This window comes from Sarcophilus harrisii, chromosome 4 (genome assembly GCF_902635505.1).
Source record: "Sarcophilus harrisii chromosome 4, mSarHar1.11, whole genome shotgun sequence".
NCBI classification, from domain to species: Eukaryota; Metazoa; Chordata; class Mammalia; order Dasyuromorphia; family Dasyuridae; genus Sarcophilus; species Sarcophilus harrisii.
The window spans coordinates 354702920-354721893 of record NC_045429.1 but is presented as its reverse complement, the minus strand read 5'-3'; the positions used below and the strand labels follow the sequence as shown (position 1 = coordinate 354721893).

The 18974-nt window shown below is 36.0% G+C and overlaps 1 protein-coding gene across 7 annotated transcripts in view; it reads left to right on the top strand.

Annotated features, from left to right (window-relative positions):
- Positions 1-18974, top strand: part of SYNRG (synergin gamma) — an 85332-nt gene that overhangs the window by 59969 nt on the left and 6389 nt on the right. For all 7 annotated transcript variants that reach the window (XM_031966569.1, XM_031966564.1, XM_031966563.1 and 4 more), the window contains 5 exons: positions 4973-5560; positions 6310-6473; positions 8668-8721; positions 9833-9929; positions 10448-10596. In XM_031966569.1, coding sequence (XP_031822429.1) covers positions 4973-5560; positions 6310-6473; positions 8668-8721; positions 9833-9929; positions 10448-10596 — 1052 coding nt within the window. The remainder of the gene's footprint in view (positions 1-4972; positions 5561-6309; positions 6474-8667; positions 8722-9832; positions 9930-10447; positions 10597-18974) is intronic.

Sequence of the window (18974 nt, the reverse complement as noted above, 5' to 3'; positions counted from 1 at the left end):
GTCGGATTCAGAATTAGCTCCTGTGTCCTTTGGTATTTCCACACACTTCCCTCCTCCCCTCTCCCCCACCTTGAGAGTTTATTTGGGGGTCTGATTGAGTTTTCATTTATTATTAATAATCTATGGAACATGATCTCCCCTCACTCCCAAAATGACTTTGGATGGGTCAAGACAAAATCCATATTGTAAAACATGTTTATTGCTACCAATGCAACTTAGGAATCTGTGTTAGTCAAACATATATGCTGTTTTTCTCATTTTAGAGCAGAATGGAAGAAAAACCTGTAGATATTGTTTTTTAAATAAAAACCATGGAAACCTTTGGTGGTGAAAATCCTAGGCTAATTTTTCAATCAGAATTCTGAATTCTTGACTGAAAAAGAAAGGAAATTTAACTGAGGCAAGAAGTTAAGCTAGCTGGATTCAATACTACAGTATTGAAAATGAATTTCTGGAGGTGGGAAAGAATTCAGATTATTTGTTGTAACCACATCTAAGTAAAAGAAAGCAAAAGCAGTATTATGGGAAACTTTCTTGCATGTTTATAGCATAGTGACCCATAAGCCATCTTTAGTATGTAGTTTATAAGTTGTTACTTATAAATTAAAGAAATGTCCAATATCACACATTGATAAATTCCTCTTAAAGGTCTTAAAGATTTCTAAAAATCAGCTGGGCCTAAAAGACAACTGGTGTAAAAGAATTACAAGAAAGAATGCTGAATTCTCAACCTGTTTAAAAAATCAGATTATTTCGTAATTAGAGATTACTTGAAATCTTTATTTTTCTCACTTAAGCACATTTAAAGTACTTCTGCAAATGCTATAGAAATGCAATGGAACTTTTAAGAGTAGAAAATATGTTACTGAAAGAAGTCAACCTTGGAACATGTGGAATTGCTCTTATCTCTAGTTGGGAGTACTCCCTTATCAGTTTGTTTCTCTGTTGGCATAGCCATTCTGTTCAACATGGGGATGGATGGGATGGTCTTTGGGGTTCTGATCAGTTGCCTAATGATAACCACCTAGCTACTGGTCTTCTCCACTCTCCTGAACTGTGGCATGAATGTGAAAGATGTCAACAGTCCTTTATCTTCTACTTTTTTTAGATAGCCACTTAGCACTATCAAATGGAAACTCTGTAACTTGCTTGTGGATTGTATGGATAAAAATAAGTTATGGGTAATTAAATTTATACTAGTTAGTTCAAATGAAAAATGGCAGATTTTATGTATATGAGTAATACTGGGAAGGCAGTTATGTGTCACCATTTAATAACCTATCAGAAATCTGCTATGATATCATTCTTGTTTTCTTCAACAGCACTAATCCTGGTTTGTAACTTTTTCATAGACTGATGTCATCTTATATTTATAATTAGTAGAAAATACCAGACTTTTGACTGTTCTGAGATGCTAATATGAAACTAGGAGGAAAGAAACTGAAAGTTAACATCACAATGTAGGCTGTGGTAAAAAAGGTTCTTCCATGATCCAGTAAACATTTTTATTATTCCATAAGAGTTTTCCTTAGGATAATGGAATTTATTCTCTGTCCCCATTCCAGAACACTTGTCTTCTGGACATGTGCCTGGTGTTTTAGAAAAGATCTGTATGGAAATGACTCCCAAATCCTGAGCTTCCTACAGTAAAAGTAGTAATATCTTTTGATTAGAATATACCTCTTGCCCACATTGATCCAAAATTAATTTTAAAAATAAACTGTTCTTGTTTGAAAGTTTCATTTTGAAATTGGTTTTTGAAAGAATTGAATTTTTTGTGCATGCAGTGAACAAAATGTTTCAACCAACCTGTTTGTTCAAGGAAATATAATTATAGGTTAAGGTGGGAATCTCTAATGTTACTGCTGTAGCATGAGCAAGAAATCCAATGTTGATATGTGATCCATGGTGAAAAAGCAGACTGTATAGTTCTTTACTTTGGTCTGTCCCCTAGGCACACTGAAGAAGTTAATGTTGTAGGACATGGTATGGTATGAGACAAATACATGTATTTAAAACACACAACTAAAGGTGCATTCTCTTGAGCTCAATTATGGCTCTATTTAATACAATCCAAGAATATTATAAAATTTGAAATGTAGTAATTGTTACTGGTTTGTTGTATTATGTTAAAGACTACTTTTGCTTTTCTTTCCTCTTTCTGTCACACTTTACTTAACTGTACCTGTTCATTGAAAACTGAGCTTTAGAAGCTTCAATGATTATACAACATAAAGTAGTAGGGTGAAACCTTAGTTTGCCAGACAATTCTCCTATCATTTATACCATATATCTTATAAAAAGTTTTAGCTTGGCAATCTCTTCAGTATTATGAAGATTATCATACTCTCAGATACACATTGTGTATGTATAGAATGAGAAGGGAGGGAAGAATGAGGTGCTCATGAAGTTTACCTTGAAGAAATATGCATATATGTTACAGAGATTTTGTATTCTTTAGCAATACTAAAATTTTGGTAATCACAGTGAAATTCCTAATGATGATTTTAACTTTTTTAAGATAAACCAACATATAGAATAACAATTTTTGTATGTGATTTCCCTCCACACTTTACATTTGCAAATCAGTTTAGAAAAAATAAATGTTAGACATTTGAAAATCAACTTGATTTTTAAAATCAATTTTTAATTCTTAGATAGCTAATAACTTATTTTTTAAATTTTTAAAAAAATTCTGTCTTTTGACATGTATCTTATTTGGGATATCTCTGTGATTTATTCTAAAACATAGTCTTTTTGCTGATCTTATTTTCCAATATGAACTGGAATTTGTTGAAGATTTGGGTGTGCAGTCATACAAATAATTTCAATCTTTCCAGATTAATTATTTAGTTAAAATGATATATTTATAATTATATACAATCATCCTCTTTTTCTTTCTTTCTTTTTTTTTTTGCTTACAATTTGGGGTTAAGTGACTTGCCCAGGGTCACACAGCTAGGAAGTGTTAAGTGTCTGAGGCCAGATTTGAATTCAGGTCTAACCTGACTTCAAGGCTATATCCACTGTACCACCTAGCTGCCCCTATCATCCTCTTTTTAAAAAAAAAAAATTATGACCATAATTGCACAAGGGAGCTTTTTATTTCCATGGAAACTGGTTTATAATTTTTAATCAGAACTGATTTTTCAGTAAGTGAATTTCCAGCATTTAGGAAATTTATAATTTCTTTAGTAGATGGCATGATAATTCTTAACATGGGTTCATGAATCAATATTCTGATATAGTACAATAAAAATAGCCCCACTTTAAGGCCCTGATCACATTTAATTGAAACAAACTTTCTATTTGTTTGACCTTATATGAGACAATATACCTACTGTTACTTTTAAGAAGGGAGAAACAAGAACATCTATAATGAGGTTTTTCTCATAGTGATTATGCTATCTTCTATATATTTTCAACTTGATTTTTTTTTTGAATGAGCTATAATTGAGGCAACATTTAAAATTCTATCATCCTGTGGAAAAAAACTTAATTTCCTAGAAAGGGTTCCTTTTAAAACATGCAGATTTTTTTTTTAAACTTTGGTCTTAATTCCCTTTCTCTAACTAATTAAGAGAGAAAAAGAGTAATTTGGGGGAGCATTTTGTGCAGGGAGTTGCAGAGATGTCAGAATCCTACCCAGTTTTTTCTGAGAAGAAAAAATAAACTACCTGGTGCACTGGCCTGGCAAATTGGGATGATAGACAGCTGTGGATAATAAATATGGGTCTAAGAAGCTGAGATGTTAACTCGTTTGTCTCACTTCTGTAGTAATCAGGTGAAAAGAGGCATATCTTAAATAGTCTAAGCCCATAAACCCACCCAGCAAGGCCACAAGAAAAAGGTTACTATTTGAAAACCAATTAAGAAACCCTTTTGCCTTTCCTTCTCCCACAAGTAGTAATATGTTGTTTCTTTTTTTGACTTGGAAGCCATTTCCATTAAATAGCAATTTAGCTTCACTTCATTCAGGAGCATTCACTTCATGTTTTTAATAGTCCTGTCTAAGCTCTCACTAGTGCCAGCAAAAACATACCAAGCACATACTTGGATTTTAGATGCTTTGTAATATGTTTTCTGGCTTGGGGTTTTCACTTAAAAAAAGAAAGAAAAGAGAGGAGGAGAAAGAAGAAGAAGAGGAAGAAAAAGTTGAATGAGAAGCAGGCAGCTTGATAAGAACCAGACCTTTGGTTATTAATATCAGTGTTATGGGCTAAAATAGATGATCGGATTGTTTCCTTCCTCACACCCCGTCACAACAGTGGGAAGCACACAGTGGTCCAAATAATGACTGGGTAAGTAACTGCCTAATTAAAGTCCCACTAGAACATTTTTGGTTTAGTCTGAAACAAAGTCCTTACTAATTCAAAGCTAGGGACCTGTACTGCCATTTTCATCTTAATTTTAATGTTGGAAATCTTTTGTTTCCTTTTTAATTACCCTATACACACACACACACACACACACACACACACACATATGCTTTTCTTCTTTCTCTTACACTTGTGTTGTCTGAGGGCCTTGTCTGGGCAAAATCAGGACAAAGATAAATAGTTAAAGTGATAAGTTTGTTTTGGGTTTGGTGTTTTGGGGTTTTTTTTCCCAATTGAATAGTGTGTTATTAATGTCATTTATTTTATATACATAGCTACACATAAATTAAGCTTATAAAAGACCTAAAATTTTTATTATAAACAACACATAATTAATAGTCCTTTTATGTGATTTTTTTCTTTTTCATACCCCAAGAAAATGGTTTCGTATAAGTTGAATGTAAACCTCAATACCACTTTGACCTAAGGTATACAAAACTAAATACAATACAATATAAAAAATAAAATTTAGTTCCAATGTAACATAAAACTCTAAACCTGATTCTCTCTACGTTTCACTTGTGCATAGTTTAGGGTATTTTAGTTAGATAATGAGCCACTTTTCTAACTGTAGGATTTTATTTTCCTTTCAGATATCGATGACTTAAAGTATGCTACTTTGGGGATTTATGGTAGCAATTCTTCCATGAGTGCCCTTGCAAGCTGTGAGTGGTCAGACAGGGATGATGCTTCTCCGGGCAGAATGCTTTCTCCATTTGTCCTCTCTGCAGGAAGTAGTTCCTCCTCAGCTACTTCAATTGTTCAGAAGAAAGAGACTTCATTTGGCAGTTCAGAAAACATTACCATGACAACAGTTTCCAAAGTGACAACCTTTCCAAGTGATGATACTCTTCCAGAGGCTACATTTTCAGCTTTTGAAAACTTTAAAAATGGTCTTTCCCAGCCCACTGAACAAAGAGACATTGAGAGTGGGGATTTCATAAAAAAACAGGACCTACCTGCAACTGAACAGAGCCAAGATACCATGTTTTCAGTCTCAGTTGCCAGTGGCATGTCTCAGGAAACTCCAAAAGAGTGTCCTGATGACTTTGGAGAATTTCAAAGTGAAAAGCCCAAAATCAGCAAATTTGACTTTCTGGTGGCTAATACACAAAGCAAGATGAAATCTAGTGAAGAAATGATCAAAAATGAACTGGCTACTTTTGACCTTTCTGTTCAAGGTGAGCAAATTAAGAGCAGATTTTTCTGTCATGGTTTTGCTTCTTGGAATTACACATTCTCTCTTTCTTAAGAATATTTTGTTTCCTATTATCAATGAAAGAAAAATTTCCCTTTTTTAATTCAATTTTATTTTATTTCCAGTTCCAAATTCTTTCCCTCCCTCACCCATTGAGAAGACAAGAAAAATAAAACCCATTACAAATTTCTACAATAAACATGTCCAAAAGAAGTAGAAAAAAATAAGCCTCAAAATCTGTAGGTCCATCAGCTCTTTGTCTGGAGATAGAGAGCATGTTTCATCATGAGTCTTTTGGGATTGTGGTTGGTCATTGTTTTGATCAGAGTTACTAAATGAAAGAAACATTTTCTAGATATGAAATTAATGTCTATGGGAAAAGGCTGAATGAGTTTTCTTTAGGACTAAACTGAGGCCAGTAGGACAATTACACTGAGATTACACCTTACCTTTAGTAAGCTAAAGAAATGAAGATAATAGTATGTGGCTAGTTAGTTCATTTGGTTAGAGCACTGCTGAGGAAATCAAGATGTCATAGGTTTGCTTCTCATGTGGGCCATACCTCTTATCTCCATCAGGCAAACACATGCTTTGGGGAGATTAGAAGAAGTGGATCAGTAATAAATTGACTATTTCCAATTTAAAAAGATTTTCCTTGACTGAGTTTGGAATCAAGTTTAAATTCATGAGACATTATAGAAACCCTTTGATTGCACTTTCAATATTTCTTAGGATCTCATAAAAGAAGCTTGAGCCTTGGTGATAAAGAAATAAGCCGTTCCACTCCATCTCCAGCTTTAGAGCAACCTTTCAGAGATCGTTCCAACACTCTAAGTGAAAAGCCCGCTCTTCCTGTTATCCGGGATAAATACAAGGACCTAACTGGGGAGGTTGAAGTAAGTACAGTTATTTGATACAAGAGACATGTAGATTACCCATGCTTTTGCTCCTAGGAGGAGCAAATTTCCAGCTTTTGAAAACTTTTATAACAATTTTTTTATTTCTTTTATAATTTCACATGGGAAAAAAAAGTGTTTCTTGAAGAGCTTGAGAAAATTTTCCTTTATTATTGTGATTTCATTGGAGTAAACATCTATGAAAATGTTAATCCTCCTCAAAAATAGCATCCTGTAAATGGAATCAATGTGAGATTCAGACTGTATTCCTGGGATTCTTAGGATGGGGAGTTGTGTCTTTGTTTTTGAATATTCAAATCTTACCATTTCTTCCAGTAGTTAAATTTAAACAGCAACAGAGAAAGTAGTGAAACTGAACTAATTTTATCCACTACAAGTTTGTGGAATAACTATAGTCAGGCCTTTACTGCTATTTGACAAACCTATTTGCTTTCCTTTTTTCCCCCTTTCAGTTTAGCATTTATTTTCTTTCCCGCCACTTTCATTGAGGAAAAAAAAAAACTAAAACCTTATGCAACAAATATTCATAGTCAAGCAAAACAGATTCTCCCTTCCTAACTTGCTATCTCATAACCTTTCAGTGACTCTCAGACTTTTTCTTCTTGCTTTTTGATGCTAAACATGCCGATAACCCCATACTTAGAGTACATAACAGCCTCTTACCTTGCAGAGAAGATTAAGGTCATCAAGTGTGGCCTTAATTCATCCCATTCAGGCCTCAGCATTATTTTACACCACCTCTCCTGCCCTGCCAAGGACAGATTACTTTTCCTGCTGCCTAGCAAGTCTAATCTTGGCAAGCCCCATTCCCTGCTGTTATCTCTCCACCTCAACTCTAATCCAGTCACTAGTTCTACTCTTCCATGCATCTTCAATTTTCACATATGTCTATAAATATGTATGGGCCCCCCCACCTAAAAAAGCCTTCTCGTGACCCCTAAAACCCATGCCTCTTCTTGCTGTTACTACACAAATTCTCTTTGACTAATTGACCTTTTCACCTTCTATAGAAATTGTTTTCATATCAATCACTAAGTTCCAGAGCCTTTTTTTTTCTGCTGTTGATACCATGGGGAACCCAAAACTAATTCTCTCTTCACTTGGCTTCAGAGATTTCTTATTCCACTGCTTCTGCTAAAATCCTAAGTCTAAAACAAGAAGGATCCTTAGAGGTTATCTATAGGCCCTTTATTTTACTGGTAAGAAAACGAAAACCAGAAGATTAAATGTCTTGCCCAAGAACACACAGAGCCCAAGGCTCATATGGTGGGTTTTCAAATTCAACATCCATTTTTGCTTAGGCCACATTGTCCCTCTTGTCCTATCAGTTGCTTCTTTTATATCATTTAAAGGATTTCCCCAAATAGTTGGTCTTTGACCTTTTTTTCTTTTGACACTCTTTCTCTCTTGGCAGTCTCACTCATTCTGAGTTAAAACTTTATAGCTCCATGCTAACAAAATGTGCCAACTTTGTGTCTGTAGTCCTGATCTTTCTCTGAATCTTAAATTCCCATCTCCAAATTCCTACAGATGATTTCTGTTAATGGTCTATCTATATGTCAAACTCAGTGTATCCAAAAAGTTTATTATATTTCCCTTTAAATGTTATTCTTTCTATAACCTCTACATTCACTTGTACTCTCCCACATTTGGAACCTTCTGGAGTTCCTTTTTATTCTTTTCCTTTCTCATTTCTCTCAATCAGTCAATTGGTAGGTCCTCCTGTTATAGGTGAAATATCTGTCCCTTCCCTATCATCATTGTAACCACTCTACTAAAGGTCTTTCCACCTCTGCTCTCCTTTCCCAGTCCTTTGTACAAGTGCTAGTATCATTTTTCTTTATGCATACATTCCAGTCCTTTCTTCAAACCTTATCGTGTATCCAAGTAAAGTTCAAACTTTTCTACCTGGTATTTCAAGTCTTCTACAATCTGTGTTTCTTGTCTTATTAGATTGTTACCTCCCTGTGATTAAATACTTTGATTTAGCCAAACTTTCTCACCTGCTATACCTAAAGCTTTGTACATAAAATGCTATTATTTGTTAGAGAATAAATATCCAGTGGATAATCTACAAATGAGAATGTCCTTTGAATTAAAATTATTTAAGCTAAAATAAAAAGTGTCAGGCTTGCTCTTTGCCGTTTTAAGGTAGTCCTTTCTTTTTTAACAGGAGAATGAAAGATATGCATATGAATGGCAGAGATGTTTGGGAAGTGCCCTACTTGTGAGTATATAGTTTATAGTGTTAGATATCTTCCTATACATAGTTTTTTCCCCCTTAGGGCCATATTTTACCCTCCTTAGGATTGAGGAAGGATGTTCCTAAGAGAACTGGAGTTTACACCCAAATTTCAGTGATGAGTACTACACATTACTGATGTCAGATATCCCCCCTTTTCTTTGAATTTGATCCATCTAAATAAAGTTTTTTACAAGAATGTTTGGCTTACCAAGTCAGTATTCCTTTAAGTGTGGCTGAATTTAAGATAATGAATTATCTTTAACTTTATTCCTAAAGTAAAACTATCTCTAAGTTGGAGATTTTGTGAGTGAAACACAAACCTTTGTCACTCCAACGAGGAGAGGTGAGAGAGTGAAGAGAAGACAGTGGCAGGAGGACAAGAGCAGAAGGATGATTTCTTCCTGATTTAATGAAATTCTGAGAGCAGTGGGGGTGTACTGCAAAAGAACAGTACTCCATTTGAAGTTAGAGAATAAATTCAGATACTGCCCAGTTGTGCGACCTGAGGCACATCTTTTAAACTCTCTGAGAGCCTGTTTCTTCAGATAAAACATAAGGGAAATGGATTAGATCCCTTCCAGCTCAAAATCTTATGATCTTTATAAACTTGTTTATAAGTTATGGATCACAAAAGTCTACATTTCAAAAGGAACTTTTATAAAGATTTATATACTTATCTTTTGGCTATTAAATTTGATTCAATAACAATGGTAAATTTAATTTTGTTACTGTTAACCATTTTTAAAAATACATTTTTATTGATATCTTTTCACATGATTTAAATTTCTAACTCTAACCATTCCCCTCCACCCCAGTAGAAAGTCATCCCATATAATAAAGACTATTTAAAAAAAGAAGAAGAAAAGAAGATAAACAACCAGCAAAATTGATTTATACATCAAAATAACTGAAGATATATTTAGTGTTTCATGAACCTCTCATTTCTACAAAAGAGTTAGGAAAGGTGTCTTCATATCTCTTCCTTGGGGCTGTGCTTTTTCTTTATAATTTTGCAATATTCACTTTTGATTGTGTCATTGATCACTTTTTTCTTAGAGATAATCTAATGACATTGTCATGTCATGTCTTTTAGATCATTAAGAAGGCAAATGACACTCTAAATGGAATCAGTAGTTCATCTGTTTGCACAGAAGTAATTCAGTCAGCACAGGGCATGGAATATTTATTAGGTATGTAACTTTGTATTTTGTTTATTGAAAATCATAGTGCTTTCGATTTTCATTGTCTGTTTCATATATGCTGTGAAGCATTTTTAATTAAAAAACCTCAAGCCAGATATAATTCATGTTAGACTGACATTTGCAAATGGAGAAAATGACGACACAAAAGCATCCCAGGATAGTGATAAAATGGGAGTAGAATCAGAAATTGTGGTTTCCTTGATTCTTATTGTATAACCTAAGTTTCTTCCTCTAACTAGACTTTGTGTTCCTCCTTAAGTCAGGTTAAAACCACTCTCTGAATGTCAACAAATGAATCTTAAAAGACTTTAAAGAAGGGTCCATGAAGTCTCCAGACTTGTATGGTGTGTTTGGGAAGATCCTTGGTTTGTGGGCTTTGTATACATGGGTCAGTGAGGCTTTTGACTCTATTGTGATCATTTCTTTGTTCCCACTAAAGTATCACCCCAAGTATGATGCTGCTTGCCTCTTTACCTGGCGTTCCAAACGTTTACTCTTGTTCACAGGTGTTGTTGAGGTGTACAGAGTAACCAAACGTGTGGAGCTAGGGATCAAGGCCACCGCAGTGTGCAGTGAAAATCTCCAGCAGCTGCTGAAGGACATTGATAAGACATGGAACAACCTGATAGGGTTCATGTCACTTGCCACACTCACGGTAAGATCATCCCATGCAATGTCCTCTTCCCCAGAAGCCTTGTTCTAAAAGTAGAGAGAGGCTTTCTTTTGGTATGCTGTCAGGAGTGTTTATGATGCATACTTAATCTTTATAACAGGTAAGTGGTGACGTTTGTTGAGGGTGTGTAGCATAGTGAGGAAAAGAAAATCATTTTTTATACTAGCAATTAGAAGAACAGGATTTCATGTAAGCTACCAGAGAAGTGTTCTGGTCTGTGGACAAACTTGATTCCTAGTAGAAGACAAAATGAATGCAAGAGAGACAGAGAGACAGGCTCGAAAGAGAGGGGAAGGGGGGAGAAAATGGAAAAAGAGGGAGGAGGGAAGGGCAGAAAGTAGAAGAAAACAAATGTTAGTCCTCTTCAGCCCCACATTTAAAATTAAAAGACTTGAATTACTGGGATCTGTCTTGAAAATAGTCATGTTCCATGATTACCTAATTAATCAGGTACAGTGAATAGAAAGCAGTTATTCAGCATCAGATCTGGATTCAGTTCCCACTTCTGACATACTGAATGTTCAGGAGAGATTCAGAACAATATGGAATGTTTGAGTAGGGAAACAGCCAGTAAACAGGGAGAGATTGAAACTAAGTAAAAGAGTGGTTTAATAGAGGGGACGGATCTGTGTTGTAAGAAACAGAATGGAATGGAATTACATGAGCAAGCAGTGTTTAACCAGGAGAAGGACCATCAGCCTCATTATATGAGACTCATATAGGTGGAGAAAGTGGCTGAAGGTATCTGAGATAAAGAGAAAATCTTAGAAAATGGTCTCAAATTTTTTGAAAATAAGAAAGGGTTCTCATCTGAGAAGGTAGGGAGAATGAGAAGCATGGGAGGTTTGAGAAAGGATGAAAAGGTTTGGAAGAACCACTAGTGAATTATGGGATACTGTGTTATTTAGGAAGGTAGAAAAGGATTGCCAAGTGGTAATGAAGGTCCAGTTGAGGTTATTAAAAAAAAAAAAAAAAAAAAAAAAAAAACATAGTTGACCCAATCAGCACAGTTTGCTGATTTTATCCACCTTTGTGCAACAGCATCTGTGGTAGATGGTGAGAGTGATCCAAGGCTGAGGCTACAAGGTCAAAATCAGCAATATGAGAAGAGCAGCAGTATAGAGTTGAAGTGGTTCAAGGAAGGGGTCAAGATAGGAAAGAAAGGAGGGGAATGCAGTTACTACAAGGATGTTGTCCTAGGGGAAAACCAAAAGGGGTTGGTAGTCACAGTGGACAAAGAGCAGAGTTTAGTATTGGAAAGCAGAAATAGAAATGCAATAGATTAAGATCCAATAAGGAAATTTCAGAATTCATAAACATGGAACTGATGCATTTATGGGTAAAGGTCTGATCAAGGATGTGACTATCTTGGTGTGTGGGTGAGCCAGTGGGGAAGAAGTTGTGGGAAATGAGTAAGTTGTCTCTTTTGCTGAATCTTGGTCCAGGGTCATGCCCATTAATTTTGATATCCCACAGGGCTCAGTCCTGGGCCCTCTTCTCTCTCTCCTCTATCTTATTTCACTTGGTGATCACATTAGCTCCCATGGACTTAATTACTATCTCTATGCTTATTATCCTCATATCCATTTATCTAACCTTAACATCTCTTTACTGACTTCTAGTTAACATCTTCAACTGCCTGTTAGTTAGAGTTGCTGATTATCTTGAACTGGAAGTCCGGTCGCCCTCTTAAATTCAGTTTATCTAAAACTAAACTCATCTACCTGTGCCTTGGCTTCTGATTACTCTGGAGGCCAACGCCCTCCTCCCCAGCTCCTCACTATGTTTTAATACCTATATCCAATCAGTTGCCAAAGCTGATGATGTTATCTTTATCTGCCATCTGGGTCCCCTTCAGTCTTGACACTGCCACCCCTTTGGTGCAGGCCCGCATCACCGCTCACTCGGACTGTGGCAGTAGCCTGCAGAGCCTTTCTCAAGGGTCTCCCCACTCTAGTTCGTTCTTCTCTCACTTGTTAGAGATCTTCCTCAAGAACAAATCTAACAATGTCACCTCCCCTCTTCAGTAAAATCCAGTGGCTCCCTGTGACCACCAGGATTAATTATAAAATCCTTTGGCGTTCAAAGTGTTTTGTAATCTAACACCCTTCCCCACTTTTCCAGTTTTCTTATTCCTTCTCTCTCTGTCTGTCACACACACACACACACACACACACACACACACACACACACTTTGATCCAGTGATAATGACCAATTTGCTATTTCTTAAATAGACACTCCATCTCATCTCATCACTTCAGACACTTGGTCTGCCTGTGCCTCGTGCCTGGAATGTTCTCCTCGTCACCTCTACCTCCTGGCTTCCTTTAAGGCCCAGCTAAAACATCTTCTACAAGAAGCCTTCTTAATTTTAGTGCCTTCCCCTTGTTGATTATTTCCTGTTGATCTTGTGTGTAGTTTATTTGTATGTAGCTGTTTGCCTGCTGTCTCCCCAATTAGAAAACTCTGAGCTCCTACAGACCAAGGACTAACTTGTGCCTTTTCTTTGTATCCCCAGCATTGAGCTCAGGGTGAGTTCTTGATAAATGTTTGATGACTGACAGTGCTACAGCAGCTGAGGCTCTTAAATTGTAGAAAGGCTTCTGTTCTATATTTGTAAAAATCTGGAATTATAAATAGAATTTATAAGAGGATGTCCAATAGGAAAAGTAAATAGCAAGTACATTTTTCCCCTTATATGCCATATCACATTGCTACCCTTCTCACTAGGGGATGAGGAAGGGAGTGGAAGGAAGGAGAAAATTTGATGCCCAAAGTTAAAAAAATATATTTAAAATACACTAAAAATCTTTTAAGTGCCAAAATCAATATATGATCATTTATTAATTACCTATTCTATCCTGTACCTGTGCCAGAATTAATTAACTTCCATATTCTCAGATTTTAAGAATGTATACTTTTCTTAACAAAACCAACTTATTGATAGATTCTCTAGGATTTACTCAATAGCCATTCAATGAGCTGTGTGCCAAGGACCCCAGTGGAGCCATAGTAAAGGAAACAATTGTTACAAAGTTAGGGGAACATCTTGTCCTTACTCTCCCCCTCCCCCTGGCTCCTTTATTATAAGGAAGTTACTTGCTCTGAATTTCCATTTCTTCATTTATAATCAATAAGTGTTTGGACGAAAGAATCACCAAAGTCTATCTCCTCCAATGCACATTCATAAATAGCATCTTCTAATGGGTTACTTGATTTAATAATGCAATTAAGGGAAAAAGCAGTCCCACCTTGCAAAAAAGACCCTCCAGAATTCATCAGTAGCCCATACTCCTATCTGTTTCAAGTAAGAAATCTTATGATGTTAAGGGCCTTATTAGTTCTCTTTCTCCTCCTCCCTCCCTCCCCCCAGAACCAACCCCAGTGATTCTCATTTGAAAGCATGAGATGTGACTTGAGTCTCCAGATTTGCAGAAGTTGAGTCAAGTTCCTTCATTTTGCAGTGAAAGAAAAATGAGGCAATTGCAGATTGCTTTGTGGTGGTACTTGGCAGATATTAATGGGCAAGACTGCTCTGCTTCTCATGCTTTTGTTGATGCTTTCTTGGCTGTAGTTTTTTTTTCAAAAAGCCATCTTTCCTTTAAGATTGCAAAGTGCTTTGATTTTATATCAGTCATTTCACTTTGTTAGTAGTCCTTAGGTCAAATTCTGTGAAAATTTGATTTATGCAAAAAGTATCCAAAAGAAGCCTCTTTTTTCACTCTTACGGTACTCATTCTTGAAAAGAAAAAATAGATACATCTACAAAATACCTAGCAAAAGCATAGATACTTTGAGGTTTTTCTTTTTTAAAGAAAAGATAATGTGACATTTAAAAATGTGGGAGTATTCTTTCCAAACTCAATTTGAATTGTCCCATCCTATTATATTTTGGAAAAAAAACAAAAAAGGAGTTATATTTATTGAACCATCTTAGACAATGGTGATGTCAAGCTCAAATAAAAACAGATCCCTAGTATCTAAATGTAGACTTAAAAAACACACTCAAAAAAATTAAGTTATCTTTGTTGTATTGTATTTTTTTGTTGTTGTTGTTAATCGTTTCCCAATTTACATTTTAATCAGATTCCAAAACACTGAGAATTCTTCCTCCATCCCCTTTCCATGCAGCCTGTGAGTCATGAATATGACACAGCCTTTCAGAATCCAACCTAGCCTGGTTTTTGCTGGTGGGGAAGTGGAAAACAGGCTGATTTTTGTGTCTAGGGACCTGGGTTAGCTTGTTGGCTCCATCTCTTTCTACCTGGGACAAGTCATTTTTAACCTTCTTTTCTGTGAAATGAGGGGCTTGGACTAGATGGCTTCTAAGATCTCATCCAGCTCCAAATCTAAAATTTTTTTCATGATCATCTTTGACAGGAGCCAGTGACAAGCTCTTTGGGGGCTTCTGAAATTTGCTAAGATCTCATCCAGCTCCAAATCTAAAATCCTTTTCATGATCATCTTTGCCAGGAGCCAGTGACAAGCTCTTTGGGGGCTTCTGAAATTTAAGCGTACCATGTTTAAAGGGAATAAGTATCTTCTAAATCAGAAAAATTCCCAGAATATTATAATTGTGTCATACCAAAAGCAGCAGAACTATAGTCAACTGGTTATAACCCTGTAGCTCTTTCACAACAAGAAATGGGATTCTGTTTTTTTTGTTTTGTTTTGTTTTTGTTTTTGTTTTTGTCATTTTGAAGGAAATTTTGGGTTCAGGATCCTCTGACTAGAAAGTTTTTGTTCAGTTCACTTAATGTTAACTGTAAATTCATCAAAATAACTAAAAGTGGTTTATGTATGACAGAAATTCCTATCCTCGATTTCAAACAGCATCACAAAGATAAGGGGAGTTGAATAAAAGAGGCCTAGAAAAAGATGTAGGAGACTAGCTAAGAAATTAATATGGTATTTCAGGAGAGAGGAACAGGGGTTTAGAGAAGGGGAGAGTGATGATGGGACATATATTGTGGAAATAGAATTAATAGAAATTGCCCAATGTTTGGATTTAGACAGAGAGAGGGAAATCAAAAGGTAATACTAATAATAATAACCACATGGCATTTACTTGTGTGCCAGGTGCTGTGCCAAGTGCTTTTGTTACTATTACAAATTTAATTCTCACAACCACCCTGTGAAATAGATGCTATTATTATTCTCACTTTACAGATAAGGAAACTGAGGTATACAGAGGATAATTAATTTAGCCTGGGTCACACAAGTTAGTAAAGTTCTGAGGCTGGATTCGAACTGAAATCTTCCTGACTCCTGGTGCAGAGCCTTATCCATTATACCCATTATACTATAACTGACCCAGAAACCTTGCTTTTAAGCCTGAGTAATCAGGGGTTAGGAGTGCCATAAACAGAATCAAACCGAAGGGGATGCCCATTGCTTGGGAAATGTCTGAACAAGTTATAGTATGTGTATGTGATGGAATGATATTGTACTGAAGAAACTATGAAAGGGGCAGTTCCAGAAAAACCTGGTTAGATTTGTATGAACTGATGCAGAATCAAGTGAGCAGAATGAGAATAATACAGTAACAGCAATATTGTAAAGACAAAATTCTGAAAGATTCAGAAACTGTAATCAATACAATGATTTAAGAAAAGCCTAGAAAAACTTACATGACGTGATGCTGAGGAAGTGAGCAGAACCAAGAGAACATTGTATAAGATTATGTGATGATCAGCTATGATAGACTTGGCTTTTCTAAGCAATATGGTGATCAAGGTAATTCCAGTAGACTAGGGATGGAAAGAGCCATCCACATCCAGAGAGAGAACTATGGAGACTGCATGTGGATCAGAGTACAGAATTTTTACTTTCTGATTGTTTCTTTCGCAAGGTTTTTTTCCTCTTGGTCTAATTTTTTTTGCATGGCATGACAAATGTGGAAATATTTTTTAAATAATTGCACATATTCAACCTAAAAAATTTTAGGAAAAAAATAAACATAAAAAAGAAAAGAAAGCCTACATAACTTCTCCAAGGTCATAAGAACCAAATAGACAAGGCAGGATTTAAACTAGATCAAGGGTGTGCTGGAGTCAGCTCATACTGACTACTATGAGTCACTCATTAAATTTTTCACTGTGAGTATTTACACCTGAAAAATTGGCAAATACTATAAATCAGAGTTTGAGTTATTGTTTTGTTGATAGTCTTAAGAAAATAATGGATAAAGTATTAATATGCAGATTTAATTTAAAAGTGGTGGGAGGGAGACTCATTTCAGGGGGCAGGAAGCACCAGATGCAGAGTTAGCACAGGTTTCCTGAACTAGCATTGGTATAAGAATGAGTGCCATTTGACATCCCCATTACCCAATTTTCCATCACAGCTCCAGGGCAAAGAGGAACCTAACCATGGGCTCTTGCTGCATACTGAACAAGGAACAAATTCCAAGAAACATGGTAGCTATTTGGCATTGATCCCCAGAACAGTATAGCATCTCAGCGGGCAGCCAAGTGGCACAGTGGATAGAGCACCAGCCCCAAAGTCAGGAAGGCCTAAGTTCAAATCTGGCCTCAGACACTTAACACTTCCTAGCTGTGTGACCCTGGCCAAGTCACTTAACCCCAATTGCCTCCAGAAAAAAAAGAAAACTAAACAGTATAACATCTCAGACCAAACGGGGATTTGGAGTTCAATTCTTGTGAATCTCCCGAGATAACCAATGGGCTGGCTTATTAGTGGCTGAGTCCAGAACAGGCTGCTGAAAATCTCAACCAGGAACAAGCCATTAGATCCAAAGTTGGGTCAAGGAACTTGCAGAACTCAAACCAAAAGGTCAAAGAACAGATCTCCCCTGGGGATCTCAACTATGTTGACAGCACTCAAAGCTTGCTCCCAGATTGAGCTGTGAAAGCAGCAGCCAGATATAAAAATCAGCAGCTCAAGCCAGAGTCACCCCCAAAGCATGCAGAGCCCAACACAAACATAAACTCCAGAGTCAAGATGGAGGCCAAAAGTAGAAGCAAACAACAACAACAAAAAAAGAAAAACTGACGATATAAAGAGCTATTATGAAGACAGGGAAGCTCAATGCACAAAAACAAAAATTTAGAAGCAAAACCTCAAAGAACATAAATGCACCTTGGAGACAAATTCAATAAGAATTCCTAGAAGAATTAAAGCAAGAATTTTTTTAAAGATTATTTTTTTAAATGGGAGCCATAGGGGAAAATGAGAAGAGAAATGTTAGCTGTGCAGGAAAAATCTAGTAAAAGAGGTACAAAAAACTTACTTCTTGAGGCAGCTCGGGGGAACAGTGGATAGAGGACCGGATCTGGAGTCAGGAGGACCTGAGTTCAAATCCAGTCTTAGACACTTAACATTTACTAGCTGTGTGACCCTGGGCAAGTAATTTAACCCCAGTTGCCTTGCCAAAAAAAAAAAAAAACAAGCAGAAAACTTACTCCTTGAAATTTAGAACTGGCCAAATGCTGGCTAATGACTGACTGTGAGACATTAAGAAATGATAAAACAGAGACAAAAGTTTGGGACTTTTTTTTTTAAATAGAAGAAAATGTGAAATATCTACCTCAGGGAAAACTGGCCTGAAAAACAGATTTAGGAAAGATAATCTGAAATCATTGGAATACCTGGAATCCATAAAAAAGAAAAAGAGGAGGATGAGCCTAGATATCATATTTTTAAAAAACATTTTTAAAAAACCTCCCAATTTCTTAGGATTGAGGGAAAATAGAAATTGAAAGAACATGAGAGTCACTTCCTCAAAGAAACCCCAAGATGAACATTCCCAGGAATATTTTGCCAAAATCTGGATTTCACACATCAAAGAAAAATATTACAAAAAATCAGAAGGTAAGAATTTAAATATGTAGTAGGCATAATCAGGATCGTACAAGATTTAGCAGCTACTAAACTTAAGGAGTGGAGAGTTTGGAGTATAATATTCCAGAAGGCAAAAAATAACCTATTCAACAAAACTGAATATAATCTTTCAGGAGAGAAAATGGGCCTTTAACAAAATAACAGATCTCTAAGCATTTCTGATGATGACCAGAATTGATTGAAAAGTTTGACATACAAATACAAGGAACCAAGAAAAGTATAAAAAGGTAAACATGAGTGAGTAATTACAAAGAATTAAACCAAATTAAGCTGTTTATATTTTTATATAAGCAAGTGATATATGTGATACCTCATCATCACTAAAGATTTGACAGTCTAATTAGACAGAGAGCCTGATAATCTGTTCAGCTATCTCAAAAGAATAAAAGGGTAGGGAACAGGTATGCACTAGAAGAAGAGGAATAATGGGGGAAATTATCTCACATCAAAGGGGTATGCAAAGAAGAGTTTATACAACACGGGGCAGAATCAGAGA